Here is a 17,761-nt window from a genome sequence, read left to right on the forward strand (position 1 = left end):
TAAAGGACCTACACTTAACCATACAGACCCTGGAAGACCATGGTTTTTCCATAAACTGGGACAAAAGCCACCTGACGCCCACGACTCGCCTGGCCCATTTGGGGACGACGATAGATTCCGAACTGGGCGAGGTCTTTCTGTCACGGGACAGGCAATCTACAATCAGGAGGTTGGTGAGAGAGCTGCGCCTCCAGCAGTACCCAAGTCTGCTATTCCTGTCCCAGCTCCTAGGGACGCTAGTGTCATGCATTGGCATACTGCCGTGGGCAAGGTTCCACCTTCGACCATTACAGTGGTTCCTTCTCCCCTTTCAGAAGCAGAAATCGAGCCATTCTCGCAGGAAGGTTTTCCTCAATGCCAGGGTTCGCAGATCTCTCCGGTGGTGGGTGTCTCCAGCCTTGAGCAGCGGTTCCTCCTTTCTGGACAAGGAATTCCTCACGGTGACGACCGATGCGAGTCTGCGGGGGTGGGGAGCACATCTTTCCTCACAAATAGCCCAGGGCCTGTGGTCGCAGCAGGACCTTTACAACGTCAACATAAACTTCTTGGAGCTGAAGGCAGTGTCACTGGCCCTCCACAGCTTTGCTCACCTGGTGAAGGATCAGCACGTATTAATTATGACCGACAACGTAGCCACGCGTTCCCACATCAACCGACAGGGGGGAACTCGGTCAGGGAGGCTGATGGCAGAGTCGGAGTCTCTTTTCAGGTGGGCAGAGACCAATCTGGCATCGCTTTCAGCGGAACACATCTCTGGGGTGGAGAACGTTTGTGCAGACTGGCTCAGCAGGGAGACACTAGATCCAGGGGAATGGCAACTGGAACCCGGGATCTTCCTAGAGATCACCAGGAGGTTTGGGGTGCCAGTTCTGGACTTGTTTGCAACGTGTCTCAACTCCCAGCTTCCCCGCTTCTTCTCCCGATTTCCATCCCAGGGAGCGGAAGGAGTGGATGCTCTGCGCCTCAGATGGCCTCCGGGTCTTTTATATGCGTTTCCACCGGTTTCCATCATTCCCAGAGTAATTCGGAAAATATTGCAGGAGCAGGCAGAGGTGCTGTTGTTGGCCCCCTTTTGGCCCCGTCGGATCTGGTTCGCAGACCTGATGCAACTCTCAATTGCTCCGTCATGGCGGATTCCGGACCACCGAATCTCCCTCTTCCAGGGGACCATGTCACACCCGGAGCCTCAGTGGTGGCAGCTAACCGTGTGGCGCTTGAGCGGGAACGTCTGAGGAGTCACGCTCTGCCAGACACGGGTATCGATACTATACAGGCTGCCCGTAGGCCTTCTACCAGGAGGATCTACCAGGCCACTTGGGAGGCCTTTTCTAAGTTCTGTGCACTACGACAGGTGGAGCCTCAGGTAGCTTCTCCTCCTATGGTACTGACATACCTGCAGGCAGGTCTGGACAAGGGCCTCGCCCCGAATACTCTTCGTCGGCATGTGGCTGCTTTATCCAGTATCATTACATTGGACAGTCATCGCCCCTTGAGCAAACATCCATGGATACGAGACTTCCTGAGAGGGGCGGCTAATCTTAAACCGCCAGTCATTCATCGCTTCCCGTCATGGGACCTGTCCTTGGTGCTTCACTCCATCACAGCACCTCCATTTGAGCCTCTACGGCAGGTTCCTATACGGCTGTTGACTCTTAAGACTGCCTTCCTGGTAGCCATTACGTCTGCCAGGAGGGTCTCAGAGATTTCGGCTTTGTCTACAAGACCGGACTTATGTCGCTTTCATCCGGACAGAGTGGTCCTTAGGCTGGACCCGGCTTTCTTACCTAAGGTGAATACCACTTTTCACAGGGCACAAGACATCGTGCTACCAGATTTTTGTACACATGGAACTCACCCTTTAGAGTTGAGGTGGCACAAGCTGGACGTGAGGAGAGCCCTTAAAATCTATATTCGCAGGACTCAGTCCTTCAGAGCTTCAGAGGCCTTGTTTGTATCCTTTTCAGCACGTTCTCTGGGGTCCAGAGTTTCCTCCCAGACCATCAGCCGGTGGCTCCGTGACTGTATATCGGAGGCGTACAGAGCTAGAGGTTCGCCGGTGCCACATGGCATCACTGGACACTCGACCCGCAGCGCCGCCACCTCGACGGCATGGAGGACACAGGCGTCTTTAGAGGACATTTGCCGGGCGGCCACTTGGGCTGCTCCCTCAAGCTTTATAAAGCACTATCGTATAGACTCTTATGCTTCATCAGAGGAAGCTTTTGGGAGGAGGGTCCTACAGGAGGTTTGTTCCTTTGCCGAGCCACTGGTCCAGCCTTCTCCCTCCCTCTAAGTTTTTCTTGGGCATATCCCATCCTGGACTCTCCTTGCAAGTGCATTGGAGAAGGACCGTTGAACTTACCTGAACGGTCTTCTCGATGCACTGCAAGGAGAGTCCAGACCCACCCAGTTCTGGACCAGGGGCCATGTTATGGTTTAAGGTTCCTTTCTTTGAAGTTGTTGTGTTTTTTCATATGGTTCAATAAATGTGTTGGACTTTACTGCTCCTTCGTTTTAATGAGACTGGAGGGCTAAGGGGGCGGCACCTGCCTAATATTTAAATTAAACTCAGTCCCTACCAATCAGACTGAAGAATTACCCATCCTGGACTCTCCTTGCAGTGCATCGAGAAGACCGTTCAGGTAAGTTCAACGGTCCATTTCCAGTATACAATGGCCATTCAAGTGAACAGGCTCACTTAATAGCCACAATGAAAAAGGCTAGAAAGTTTCTTCTGGTGCTATGGGTACCTCAACGTATGATCACAAAGACTTACGGCATAATTCTGGGCTCAATTATGGTTCTAAGTTGAGGATTACCTATTGTTAAAATAGGAAAATGAATAGGCTTGTCTCACCAAAGGAAAGTTAGCAAAGTAATTATATTCTGAATTGTGAGGGCCAATCATGGATTTCTCACAACATGGCTACTGTTGTGGGATTGACTGTAAATGGTTTCTATTGTTGATATGGCCAGTCACAAAATGATCATTGGCTAGAAGACAATCTGAGACGGAGTGGCTGTGGGTCTTGCCTCCCAAGGACAATTCTATCTGTCCGTCCATTACCCTGGGGGGGGAATTATTGACCCCCTCAGAGAGGGTCCGCAACTTGGGCGTCCTCCTCGATCCACAGCTCACATTAGAAAAACACCTTTCAGCTGTGGCGAGGGGGGCGTTTGCCCAGGTTCGCCTGGTGCGCCAGTTGCGGCCCTATTTGGACCGGGAGTCATTGCTCACAGTCACTCATGCCCTCATCACCTCGAGGCTCGACTACTGTAACGCTCTCTACATGGGGCTACCTTTGAAAAGTGTTCGGAAACTTCAGATCATGCAGAATGCAGCTGCGAGAGCAATTATGGGCTTCTCCAAGTATGCCCATATCACTCCAACACTCCGCAGTCTGCATTGGCTGCCGATCAGTTTCCGGTCACAATTCAAAGTGTTGGTTATGACCTATAAAGCCCTTCATGGCACCGGACCAGAATATCTTCGGGACCGCCTCCTGCCGCACGAATCCCAGCGACCGGTTAGGTCCCACAGAGTTGGCCTTCTCTGGGTCCCGTCGACTAAACAATGTCGTCTGGCGGGACCCAGGGGAAGAGCCTTCTCTGTGGGGGCCCCGACCCTCTGGAACCAGCTCCCCCCTGAGATTAGGATTGCCCCCACCCTCCCTGCCTTTCGTAAACTCCTTAAGACCCACCTTTGTCGTCAGGCATGGGGGAACTAAAACACCTCCCCCTTGCCCATGTTGTTTTGTTGATTGATTGACTGTGTGCCTGTTTTTTATATATACTGCTTTTTATGAGATTATTAATTTCAATTGGAACTGGATGGGTGGGCATTGGATTTGGTATTGTGTACTGTACTGTTTTTTATTATTGTTGTGAGCCGCCCCGAGTTTGCGGAGAGGGGCGGCATATAAATCCAATAAACCTAAACCTAAACCTGAGATTGCCTCTACTGTCCCCAGTGCCTAGATCAATGATGGCAAACCTTTTTTCCCTCGGGTGCCAAAAGCATGTGTGCACACACTATCATGCTTGCGCAAATGCCCACATCTATGACTCAATGCCTGGGAAGGGCGAAAACTGCCTCACCTGCCCCACCTGGAGGGCCTGGTAAGCCCGTTTTTTATCCTCCCCAGGCTCCACAGGCTTCCCTGGAGCAAAAATACACTCCCCTATCCCCCTGGAAGCTCTCCGAAAGCCAAAAATATCCTCCCAGAGCCTCCGTGTGAGCCAAAAATCAGATAGCCGGAGTGCACATGAGCTGAGCTAGGGAAACAGCTTGCATGCCAGCAGATATAGCTCTGCATGCCACCTGTGGCACCCATGCTATAGGTTCGCCATCACTGGCTTAGATTGTTCTGTATTATTCTTATCTTTTATTTCTTGTCTATAGGGAAGTAAAGAACATTCACCATTTCTGTTTTATTAAAGTATTTACAGAGTGCTTTATAATAAAAAATTAGGCAATTGAAATCTTTGACTTCAACACCATTTTAGATCTTGCGATATGGTCGAACCTAGAAATTTGAAGGTCTCTATTGTTGATACTGTGTTGTCTAGTATTGTAAGAGGTAAAAGGTATGGGCGGGTTTCTTCTAGAGCAGGGGTCCCCAAACTTGGCAACTTTAAGACTTGTGGACTTCAACTCCCGGAGTTCTCCAACCACCATTTCTATGGTTTTTAGTGTATTCAGTTCCAGATTGTTCTGGTCACACCACAAGGTTGGTTGTTCAACCTCCCGTTTGTATTGTTGATTGATCATTGTATCAATTTTTGCCTGTTTTAATTTTACACTGTTTGCCTTTTAAAAATTATTTTGACCATATCTACCATGGCAAAGTAGAAAGGCAATATGATTAAAGAATTATTGTTCCCAAAAAAGTAGTAATTTTCAATTACAGAATCCGATCATGCATTTACACATCATTTTCATCTCATTTCCTAATTTCTGATTTGGCGTGCTTTAATAGAGAATTTGAACAGAAAGATCTGAATTACCAAATTTAATAAGTTGCATAAAACAAACAGATGTTGTGTTGAGGGGGAAAAAACTTACTTAATGCCCTTTCATCTATATCGTCATTTCTGAAGATTGCTTAAACTGGATGGGGGATGAATAGGAGGGGAGGATGATTAGTTAATTAGTAATTTTGTCCTTGATACATGTGGAATAAAGTGATTTTTGTAACAGTCTGATGCAAAAGTTAGGTTCTTATAACTTCAGTTAGACACCATGGCCTGTGGAAACAGGAATGATCTTCCTCGTTGATGTTTTATCATTGTTTTTTATTTAGGAAGGTTGCCATGAGTGTTGAAAATGACAGTCACCTGGCTGTCGCCGAAGTAGCTACAACTTTGCTAGAGTCCCATGGATTTTGGACACTTTCTGTTAATTAGTCAATTTGATGTACTGTATGTTGATTCTAAATTTGCTGCCCTATGATGCACTATTTCGTCCAACCGAAGATTACAAATAGTCAAATAGACGCAAAGAGTTTTGGCAGTATATAGATAAAAAATAAGGAATGTCTTTAAAACTTATATATTCACTTAATTCTGGATGTCTCATGTATTGTATGTTGTACCAATTTATTGCATTTTAGGGATACTTTGTACATTATAAAATAGTATAGCAATTAGAAAGATAAATTAGGAATAGGAAGCTCAAGTTAATATTGCATTTCTCCACCTTGAAATGATTTGTTCTGTAAAACAAGTACAGATGAAAAATTAGAATATCGTGCAAAAGTTCATTTATTTCAGTAATGCAATTTAAAAGGTGAAATGTAATATATGACAGAGACTCACTACATGCAAGGCAATATACTTTAAGCGGTGATACAGCGGTGGGGTACAGCTCTTGAAAACCCCAAATCCACCACCTTAGAAAATTAGAATATTACATGCGATCAATAAAACAAGGATTGTACATAGAACATACTCAGTACTTAGTTTGGGCCCCATTTGCAGCAATTGCTGCCTCAATGCAGCATGGATAGAAGTTATCAGCCTGTGGCACTGCTGAGGTGTTATGGAAGACCCAGATGCTTTATTAGTGGCCTTCAGTTCTGCATTGTTTGGTCTCATTGTCTCTCATCTTTCTCTTGGCCATGCCCCATAGATTCTCTATGGTGTTCAGGTCTGGCGTGTTTTTCTGGCCAATCAAGCACAGTAATCCCATGGTCATTGAACCAGGTTTTGGTGCTTTTGGCAGTGTAAGCAGGGGCCAAGTCCTGCTGGAAAACGAAGTCAGCATCCCCATAAAGCTCAGCTGTGGAAGCAAGCATGAAGTACTCCAAAATCTCCTGGTAGACGGCTATGTTGACTCTGGATGTAATGAAGCACAGTGGACCCACACCAGCAGATGACATGGCTCCCCAAATCAACACAGACTGTGGAAACTTCACACTGGACCTCAAGCATTTTGCAGTGTGTGTCTCTCCATTCTTCTTCCATACTCTGGGTCCTTGGTTTCCAAATGAGATGCAAAAGTTTCCAGTCTGTGTGGAATCAAAGCTCCTTCTCCCTCATTTATTTTAAGAGATGCAGAAGTTCAGGCTAAAAGCTATTGATTGCCCAATCTACAGAATGGGGTGACTTACACTGCTGTCAGGGAGTTGGCTTGAGAGAAGACTAATGGTCAGGGTGTTAGCTTGAGAAAAGATTCATGTTAGGGGGAAATAAAATATTTAGTTTTTCTGTATCTGTTTTTAAAAAGTACATTTTAAAATTGTCTCCTTGAGAAACTGTACAGCAGCCTTAATCATTATTTTTTGAATATTGTTACAGATTCTCACCATTCCAAAAATATCCCCAGAGATCTGTATGGTTCTCACCGTTATGTTATTCAGAAAGTTGTTGAAAAGTCTGACTATTTTCTTAGACCTTAGGACAAAAGGTAGATGCTGAGACCTTGTAAGACTTTTGTGTTACTGACTTCCCCCCCCCAGATAGTCTATGACCGAAGTTCTTTTATTGTTCCCTTGAAAATTACAAACCAGATAACGTCTTGTGGAGTTGTATAGCCTCTAAACTGCATAAAGAATAAATTAATCCCATGATGAAGCTAAGCATGTGAATATATGAATGGAATTAAGTCCATAAATGAATGGGGGCCTTCATCTGAAAAGGAATGCAAACAGGCTCAGCATGTAACCAATCCCTGCTTACTTTTATCTATTTCTGAAGAGGATTAATTTGGAAAGAAGTCAATTATGAATGTAAAATGTTAATGGTCTGTAAGATTAGAGTACTCAGTTGTCATTGTTTAACAGCACATACTTTAATTTTCCAGTGTGGAGATTGGTGAAAGTGTTAGAGGAGAAGATGTGTACATTGTCCAAAGTGGTTGTGGAGAAATAAATGACAATTTGATGGAACTTCTCATCATGATCAATGCTTGCAAGATTGCATCATCTTCCCGTGTGACAGCAGTAATTCCATGTTTTCCTTATGCCAGGCAAGATAAGAAAGATAAGGTAAGTGAGGGGTGGGAATTCTCCGTTAGCTATTAAGATTCTTAATACTCTGAAACAGAGAGAATTCATTGCCAATTGCTCAATAGATTTAGTGCCCTAACGAAGCTTAAGCACTTTTAATAATTATTTTAGATTAAGGTTTTAGAATAACAACTTTTTTGCTATTATTTCTGGCTTCAAGCACCTTAAGAAAATACAGCCTACTTCTTCTGTAGTGCCATATACCACTTTAAATCTCAAATAACTGTCTTATAAAAATGCTATTTTTTAAAATAAAATGAGCAAACAGCAAAAGGCAGATTGTAATTCTAAAGAAATTTGGTTTTTTCATGCATCATCATACATCTCATTTTGTGCAATAACAACATTATGGGCTCCATTTCCTATCTTCCAACTCTTGAGGGAGCAAGAGCTGAGGAATGTGAAGCTGTGCACTTCACAAAATATTGTACTAAACAAATCAGTTACAAAACAAATGGTTTGCCTGTAAATACATTTCATGTATTCTCCAGACTATGCAGCTGCAAACTTGTAGTCTGTAATATGCCATGCTAAAGAATTCTTAAACCCAGTTTGGGTTATTGCTATATTATGACCTCTTTTTTCAGCATCTTCCAATTTGGTAAGGAAGTTGCATAATGTTAACCATATTTGCTTACATTTAAATTATGTGACCAATGATAGTCAAGCTGTATATATTAAACTTGCCTTTAAAATAAGCTTAACATGCTCAACCTATGCATGTTTTTCTATTGACAGGAAATATGGTATCACTACAAAGGTTCTGGCCCAAATTAAGATTCATAGCGATGAAATTTTTCCATATCATAATTTCTTTAGATGAAAATAAATTAGAACTTCACTTAAATTCTGATGCCAAGTGAAGTGCAAGAAAAAGGGAAATAAAGTTAGGAAATAATACCCTGTTTCTTCACTCCACCTTAGATGAGAAAAGACTCTTCTCCAATGCCATCACCATGAAGAGGAGAAAGAGAAATTCAAGTCTTTGTTTTTAAAACATAGTTTATAAACTATAAAATATTTTACAGATGTATGCTATATGTGAGTCCATGTGAATGGAACAAAAAATACATTAACTGCTGCATTGCATTGTGGAATTTGTAAACTTCCTAGTCTTGAGTGATAATTCCCAGTAATGCCATCAGCATGGCCACTAATAAATAGATGGAGCAAGGGCCAGGGCTTCTGTACCATGGAGAAATAGCTCTAACATGCAGGGAGAAGTCTACTTTCCATTGTAACATCCCTTGTGCTTAAGTATTTGACTATTAAAATATCAACAACAATGCTGGAAAGCTGGCCAAGTATTGTAACAAAAGCAATTTTTAAAAATCAATTTTAAGAATAGTAATAGCAAGATTATTATGATCCAGATTTCAACCTAGAGTATGATATTCCACTGTACAAAGTAAATTATGTTGTGTATAGTGTTGCTTTTAAAGAAGAAAAAATGTGCTATCTTATAGAAATATTTCCATACTATGTTTAATTATTTCATTTAATTCTGTTAATTCTGCTGCTGGCCATACTTTAATAATCTGCTTCTGATTATGCATTTTCTTGGGTTTCAGTGTTTGGCTACCACAATTTTTGCAACTGTGAGCACAAAGTAGAAAACCTATGCTTAGACAATCAAATGAGATACTCTTGGAACGCAGTGAAATATCATTTTCATTTTTTTACCCAAATGCTTTGTATAGTAAAATAAACCTAACATTTATGTAAACAATAATCTCTAGTAATTGCCACATTAGAAGTTGTACTTAATAGTTACCATGGTTTATACTGTCTCATGGCAGTTTTCTTTCCCTTCAGTTATGCTTATATACTTCATAATTATCTTTAGTTATTTTATTTATTAAATTTGTATATCTCCCAACTACCCCAAACAATTCACAAATAAAGACATATTCTAAAAAAATGCAATTTAAAACATAGCAAAATTAATAGTAACCCACAGAAATTGGAAAAAGGAACAATCCCATTCATTCCAAGGGGCTTCATTCACCCTTGCTAAAGACTTGGGAGAAGAGTTTAAATGCCCTTATTCCATTCAAATGCTAATGTTAAACAATTGTGACTTTTTCCTGAATTGATTTCTAAATTATTTCTACTTTAACAATATATATATATTATTCTCTCTGAATATTATATATAAGTTCTGTATGTGGACACATCTTAAAAGTCTCATTTCTGACTTACCATACATTGTTTCATAAATGAAAACATTGAAACTAGAAATTTCATATGTGATTTACCTGTTAATTCCTTAAATCATATGCAACATCCATCTTTGAATGAATAGATCTGTTTCTTAATGAACCATATAATATTTTGTTTTCAATACTACATCTTTGTAAATAAGAAAAGTCAGTTAGGATTTTGATAAATTTGATTGAAATGGTTTTTAAATTTATCCTGTTCTTTCATATGAGGATTTGCACATTTCATTAATTTGCTTTTATTATGTTTTCCTATATAGGACCAAGGTAGATGGGTAAGTGGTACCTTGCAGCTATCTTAACTCTAAAATATACCAGATTATTACAATCTCAGCATACCCATTTTATCTCAATTGCTGGAGACTCATTGCATAATATTTAATTACCATTGGAGCAAGCTTTATCCTTAGGCTTTGTAAAAGCAAGAGCCTGGGACTTTTGCCATTACAAATAAGTTAGCAATTTTTTGTTAGTGAGACAAAGTTCACACTGAAATCAATACAAACTTTTTCCAAAGTAAATATGTTAGCTGGAACAATTTCTTAAATACTCGCCAGACCAAGAAAGCTTTAAATCTGCCTACTTGCTCAAATCTTGTGTGTTTGTACCTGAGCTATATAAGCAAGGTGTGCTCCTATGTTATTGCAGAAGTAGCAAAAGTTGACATCTTTGCACATTATGAGTCTTACAAGAGAGGAAAGTAATCAGTTGGTTGCATAGGCAAGAGAAGCAAGATCATGTCATTTAACTTCATAGTATTCTAGAAAGTGCAAGTCAAAAAGTGTGGTAGACAAATTCACCTGTCTAAACCCAACTGTTGGGTAAAGTTCAGCAGTTTTTCTGAATCAGTGTCATCATAAAAAGTGTGTGTGTGTAAAGTAACCTAGCAGATTTTTGATAATAGCTTCATTGCTTGTTCTTCATATATTTGTTACTAGGAATACCTATGAAAAATAAAATGTTCACATAAGGAAAATATTGTATGATGAAAGTGAAGAAAACTTTTCTTTCAGGGAGTTTGTTCCAACATGTAAACAAGTGGATGAAGTATTTCCCTTTTGGTTTAGAATGATTATTTGAGATATTAACAGTCTTGTTATTTGTTTCATGTATGACCATCAGGATTGTACATTAGAAGTTGAAAGAAACTGGCAAATCAGTATTATTGCTGCAAAAAAACTGACATAGACATATGCCCATGTCATCACCAAAAGTGGTGTGGCTGCAGATATCTTTACTTTTTTTGTAAATAAAAAAGAATCCCCTTTTTGGCTGCCTTTGAACATCTTTGGAATAATGCATCTTAGTGATGCTTGCTCTCTGAAGAAAAGTGTAATTGTAAAAGATTTGGAATAGTTTTAGGGCTAGTAGTCTTCAGGATTCCTGTAAAAAGTTAATTCCATGTCTGGTATTTGTATTAACTCTACTGAACTGTCTTTAAATTTTCTTCCTTTCTTTGGACTTTGTGGAAGTAGTACTCTAGTAAACCAGAATTACTAGTTGAAATCCTATTCTCAGAGTTGTTCTCCACTGCACTGCGAAGAGAGTCCAACGTGGGTAATACTTCAGCCTTATTGGCAGGGACTGAGTTAAAAATTAGCATAATTATTATGTCCCGCCCACCACTGCCCCCTCTTAGCCAGTTTTAAAAACTCAGTCATAGAGTAGGGACTATGAGTTTTGTTCTCTCCAGTTAGGAGATAGATTCTATTAATAAATGCATGCTTCTGTTTCTTTAAAACTAATCTTTTCTTCTCCCTTTTTTTTATCTCCCTCTGCAGGAAATAAAAGCTGGAGTTCCTGGACTGAGAGCCTCTGCCCTCTGGGGTATCGTTCTCCAACTCTTCACCCCTGAGAAGCCTCTGCTCCCCGGAGCAAGCTTTGCTGACAGGGTGCGCTGGTATGGGGTCACTGACGTGAGCGATCAAACCCCCCTCCCCAATTAGACCCAGGTACCTCCTTGGGTGGCCAGCGTGAGGCAGCACCTCCGGATCGGTTGCTATACCGAGTGTGAGGGGTCCCGGCTGACTCATTCCATTCAGAAGCTTGTAAAACAGCTATTTAGCGGCTAAAAGGACCGCAATTTAATCGCGGCGGCAGGGAAGCCTTGTAATTGCCGAGCAGGAATGGATTGCCCCCATCAGCATGGGGAGCACTAAATTGCCGAGAGGGGGCTGGAACGCCACCCCAGAGCTAACCGGCAAAATGGCAAATTATGGGGATTAAAGATTCCCCTTGCCTCGTTAAGGGACAATTTTCTCCTCCTGCCTGACGTCACGGTCGCCATTTTAGCACAACGACTCAGCTACTTAAAGTTTTCCCCAGCTGCCATGTTTTGGGACTAACAAGAGTTGCCATGACAACGAGGTCAGTCAACAGACTTCTCAAGTCATAGACCAATCAGCCACTAGGGGGCGATGACGCGCTTTTTAGGAGTCACAATTTGCTTAGTCATTTTGCAATCGACTGGCCTGGGAATAAGTCTCTCCTTGTTTGCAAGTCTGTGAGTAATTATATGATTATGTCGCAGTTACCACAAAACCCCCCTAGTGAGCTTAAAGTTCCCTCAACAAATAAAGGGAAAGACAAGGCTCATGGCACAAAATCTAAGGGGAAATCCTCAGGGAAGGCCTCCCAGTCCTCAGCACTAAAAGAGGCTGAGAAAAAGATTAAAGCCTTAGAAGCCCAATTGGAAACAACCAAGGCTAAGAAGGGCCCTAGCCCCTCAAGCAGTCTTCCCCCACGTCAACAGAGCCCCTCGGTCTCAGAGATTCCAATGGAGACCTTTCACTTCACAGGTGCAGGGGGATTGTCTCCTGATCGCCCTTTAAGTGCACCACCTGCAGAAGGCTTTCAGAGGGCAGAATGGTCCAGACCAGCTATACAGCCAGGGTCTCAACCATTTTCAGCTGCAGCAGCCACATTCACACCAACTGCAGCGGGCCTTAGAGGGCCCATGGACAATTGGCAAACAATGTTTCCATCCTTGCAGGATATGATTGCTTCGGCCTACTCTCAGGGCATTGCAGTGGGTGCCCAGCAGAGGCCTTCCACTCTCCCTAGGCCTACCAGACAGGATCCTTGGACTGTACCTGAGGTGGCCACATCTGTGCATGATTCCTTCCAGGAGGACCAAGACCTGGGTGAAATGCCCATGGACCAGGAGGATGAGCTTTCAGGAGATGAAGCCACCTTGCCTGAGCAACCTCCGTTAGCAGGTCTATTCAAGCAGTCTCTCTTCAGAGTTCTGTTAAATAAGGCCAAAGCCACTTTGACTCCTGATAACACTGCAAAGCCAGCAGCTCAGGATGTGGGCATCATGCCAGCAGCCAGACTCATCAACGAGCCACAGAAGGAGTCTGAGCACATCCCTGCAATACCCATCTTTGCAGAGAACATCAAAAAGCCCTGGAAGCAGCCAACTGCAGCCCTAGGACCATCAGCCTGGGACAGGAAGTTCTATACATTTGACCCAGAGGTGGAGGATCTACTCCAGTATCCCTCGGTGGATACACCAGTAACATCCTTGATGTCCAATGCAGTCGTGCCATCTGACATGGCAGATGGACTGAAGCCGGATGATAGAAGGGCGGAGAACATGATCAGACGAATTCATCAGCTGTCCGCCTGGTCACTCAGAGCGGCATCGGCTGCATCTTTCTTTAACAGGGCCTCCATCCTATGGTTGAAGGATATGCTTGCCAGACTAGGCCCGGAAGATGCCAGGCTCCGCCAAGATGTTAATAAGCTTATTGCTACTACAGAATTCTCCGCGGATGCCACTTTAGCGGCAGCTAGGTTCTCCTCCCGCACCTTGGCATCGAACTTATCAGCTCGACGCTTGCTTTGGCTCTGTTCGTGGCAGGCAGACGCCAAATCGAAATGGCGCCTCGCTGCGGCCCCGTATCAGGGCTCTCAACTCTTTGGCGAATCCCTGGACAAGGTCCTCATTGAGGATAGGGACAAGAAAAAAGTTTTGCCACGATCAGCAAGGCGTCAGGACAGGCGGGGAGCCCCTTATTACCGCAGGCAGTCCTTTCGTTCTGACCCCGCCTCATCTTCATCCCCGGTCACAAGACCTTACGGTCAGGGGACCTATACACCCACCTATCGCACTGACCGAGGAGGCTATGGGAACAGAAATCAACAGTTCCAACAATCCCGTAGACCATTTCGAGGAGGCAATAGGGGAGGCTATCGAAAGCAGAAGTGACTCCTCCCAGGACAGTCCCATCGGTGGGCGCCTGCAGTGCTTCACCGACTTTTGGGAGTCCATATCCACAGACGTCTGGGCCTTGGACGCCATAGCTCAGGGTCTTCAACTAAGTTTTCTACACCGGCCTCCCAACAGGTTTATAGAAACCTCATTGAATCAACCACAAAAGCGAGCCATCATCCTGCAGGAGGTTCAACACCTCCTCGACATAGGAGCAATAGAGCCTGTACAAACGCGTCAGGAGATGCTGGGATTCTATTCCATCGTGTTTGTGGTACCCAAGTCTTCCGGCGGCTGCCGCCTAATTTTAAACCTGAAACAGCTGAACCTTTACATCAGGTACCAACGCTTCAAAATGCATTCGCTGCACACTATTCTAGCATCTATCCGCCACCGGGACTGGATGACCTCCATCGATCTCAAGGAGGCATACCTCCATGTCCCGGTCCATCCACACCATCGACAATTCCTCCGCTTCTCTCTTCTCAACCAGCACTTCCAGTACAAGGCCATGCCCTTCGGTTTGTCCTCAGCTCCGAGGACATTCACCAAAATTTTGGACGCTCTAACAGCAAGCCTCAGGGCTCAATCCATCCGTCTTCTAGCATACCTAGACGACGTTATCATTCTCTCCAGAAGCCCTCAACAAGGCAGACAAGACCTGGCCCGGACAATAGATTCACTAGAGAGGGCAGGGTTTACCATCAACCGAGCCAAGAGTCATCTAGAACCGACTATGTGCCTGCTCCATCTGGGCGCTATAATAGACTCTTCGACAGGCCTAGTCTTCCTCTCATCAGAGAGGAGGCAGAAGATACGGGCACTGGTTCGTTCCATCTCACGTTGCAACAGGACCTCCCTAGCACAGCTGTCTCAACTGCTAGGGATGTTCATTTCTTGTATCAACATTGTTCCTTGGGCCTGGCTTCACGCTCGCCCCCTTCAATGGTTCCTCCTCCCCTTCCAAAGGGCTCGTCTCAGCAACTCAAAAAGACAAGTGCACCTGACCACTACAGTTCGCCTTTCCCTCACGTGGTGGACCTCACCGGCCTTAACCAAGGGCTCCCCCTTCTTGGTTCACCAGGAGGTGACGATAACCACCGACGCAAGTCTTTCTGGCTGGGGGGCGCACTCACGGGGACAGGTGGCCCAGGGCAGGTGGTCCCCAGCAGACTTGGAGGATCCCAATATCAACAGACTGGAGTTGCGAGCGGTGTTCAAAGCTCTACAGTCGTTCTCGGACATGGTAGAGGGCCAACGTGTCCTAATCTTAACGGACAACGTGGCAACAAGGGCACATGTGAACCACCAAGGTGGCACACGCTCAGACCGCCTGATGCAGGAGGCCCACAAGCTAATGTCATGGGCAGAAAGACATCTAGCATCGATCCGAGCGGAGCATATCTCGGGGATAGAAAACACCCAGGCGGACTGGTTGAGCCGGATGACAATCGATCCCGGGGAATGGACATTGAACCCGGAGGCGTTCCAACTAATAGTGCAAAGGTACGGAGTACCAGTAGCGGACCTCTTTGCCACACAACACAACCGGCAATTGCCCAGATTCTTCTCCCGATTTCCGACACCAGAGGCCGAGCAGGTCAATGCACTGCTATCACCATGGCCCAAGGGGCTTCTGTACGCCTTTCCCCCAGTCTGTCTATTGCACAGGGTGGTGGCCAAGATCATTTCCGAGGAGGTGGACATTCTCCTCGTAGCTCCTTACTGGCCCAGGCGCCCCTGGTTTGCCGACCTGATGGGATTGTCAATCTTACCACCATGGAGAATCCCACTTCAACGGCTGGTCCTGACACAGGGATCAATAGTGCATCCAGACCCACAGTGGTGAAAGCTTGCCGTGTGGAGGTTGAAGGGAACCGCATGAGAGAGAAACAGGTTCCAGAAAGTGTCATTAACACCATTCAAGCAGCACGGCGACCATCAACGACGCGTATTTACCAGGCTACCTGGGCGGCATACTGCACCTTTTGCAGAGCTCAGGGAATCATGCCCTTGTCGTCCTCAGTACTACATCTCCTGGAATTCCTCCAGAAAGGACTAGACCAAGGGTTGACGCCCAACACACTCCGACGACGTGGCGGCGATAGCAACAGTTCTCCGACCAGACCCGTTTTGTCCAATTTCTCATCACCCTTGGGTGAAGGACTTCCTACGAGGAGCAGCAAACCTGTCTCCTCCCGTCATACACCACTTTCCATCCTGGGACTTACCATTGGTTCTAAGGGCGTTAACAGGACCCCCCTTTGAACCTTTGAGGGAAGTATCACTTCGTTTTCTCTCAATAAAAGTAGCTTTCCTAGTAGCCATCACCTCGGCCCGTAGGGTCTCGGAACTTGCAGCACTATCGGTTCGGCCGGACCTCTGTGTTTTTCATCCAGATAGAGTGACTCTGTGTCTGGACCCCTGTTTCATACCCAAGGTTAACACCAGGTTTCACAGAGCCCACCCATCAGAGCTGCGGTGGCATAAGGTGGACGTGAGAAGAGCAGTTAAGATTTATATTCACCGCACTAGCACCTTCCGAAAGTCGGAGGCCCTCTTCGTGTCTTTTCTCCCTACTTCAATGGGAGGAAAAGTTTCATCTAAGACCATCAGCAGATGGATCAGGACTTGTATCATCGAAGCCTATCGGTCCACAGCAACACCCTTACCGGGTAGGATTACAGCCCACTCTACCCGAAGCGCGGCTACCACAGCCGCTTGGACTACGCAGGCGCCAATTGAGGACATTTGCAGGGCAGCTACCTGGGCTGCCCCTACGACCTTTATTAGACACTACCGCCTAGACTCTTTTGCTTCAATGGAGGCAGCCTTCGGCAGAAGAGTGCTACAGGGCGTTTGTGTTCCAGCGCCCCTGGTCCGGCCTATCCCTCCCTAGAATGTGGCTTAGGTATATCCCACGTTGGACTCTCTGAGCAGTGCAGTGGAGAAGAACCGTTGAACTTACCTGAACGGTCTTCTCGCTGCACTGCGAAGAGAGTCCAAACCCGCCCGGCCTTTTGGCCCAGGTGCACAGTTTCTTAAGGGTTACAGTTGTTAAATAAAAGTTTTTGTTCCTTACTATTCCTTCGTTTTTATCACTGGCTAAGAGGGGGCAGTGGTGGGCGGGACATAATAATTATGCTAATTTTTAACTCAGTCCCTGCCAATAAGGCTGAAGTATTACCCACGTTGGACTCTCTTCGCAGTGCAGCGAGAAGACCGTTCAGGTAAGTTCAACGGTTCTTCTTTCCAAAAAACACAATTTGCCTTATAAACCTGCCTGATGTTTGTCTTCTTCAATTGTATTTATTTGTTGGTTTGCTTAATTTTTATATTGCCCATCTTCCCTACAACATTTCTTTGGGCTGCTTAGAGGTTATATCTTTTCTGAGGATTAAACTCAATTATTACTTTGAAATAATTACTAGTCTTTTAATTGTCTACCATTGCCCCGCTAACCATAAGCTTTAAATTGAATTTTACAATATAGCTTTTGATGTAAATGACATAGCTGTTTTGTCATCTTTTAAAAACCAATAACAACCCTATATTGCATTTTGTTTGAATGATTATTTTTGCTTTTACTTGCTGAAATGAAATCTATGAAAGTTTTTTGCCTCATGGCTTTTTAGTACTTAAATCACTGCTTGAAATTTGCAGTTTTGTTATGTGCAATATGCCTTTTTTGGTGAGCTGTCATTTTTCCTTTAATTGTGAGATATTTGCATGGATTGTTCACAAATCAAAGGAACTGAACAACTGTAATGCCTGGTTGAATTGTGTAGCACACATAACTGAATTAAGAAAAAGCA

The 17,761-nt window shown here is 44.5% G+C and overlaps 1 protein-coding gene across 4 annotated transcripts in view; it reads left to right on the forward strand.

Moving 5' to 3' along the window:
- The window catches only part of PRPS2 (phosphoribosyl pyrophosphate synthetase 2), a 52,316-nt gene that overhangs the window by 13,504 nt on the left and 21,051 nt on the right, over positions 1 to 17,761 (forward strand). Inside the window, exons 1-3 of one of the 4 annotated variants that reach the window (XM_070750667.1) lie at positions 5,451 to 6,907; positions 7,304 to 7,487; positions 9,991 to 10,005. In XM_070750667.1, the coding sequence (XP_070606768.1) occupies positions 7,383 to 7,487; positions 9,991 to 10,005 (120 nt within the window). In that variant the 5' untranslated portion in view covers positions 5,451 to 6,907; positions 7,304 to 7,382. Of the gene's footprint in view, positions 1 to 5,450; positions 6,908 to 7,303; positions 7,488 to 9,990; positions 10,006 to 17,761 lie in introns of those variants that run through there. The other 3 variants (XM_070750669.1, XM_070750668.1, XM_070750666.1) reach the window with 3 other exon arrangements.

This window comes from Erythrolamprus reginae, chromosome 4 (genome assembly GCF_031021105.1).
Source record: "Erythrolamprus reginae isolate rEryReg1 chromosome 4, rEryReg1.hap1, whole genome shotgun sequence".
Taxonomy (NCBI): Eukaryota; Metazoa; Chordata; class Lepidosauria; order Squamata; family Dipsadidae; genus Erythrolamprus; species Erythrolamprus reginae.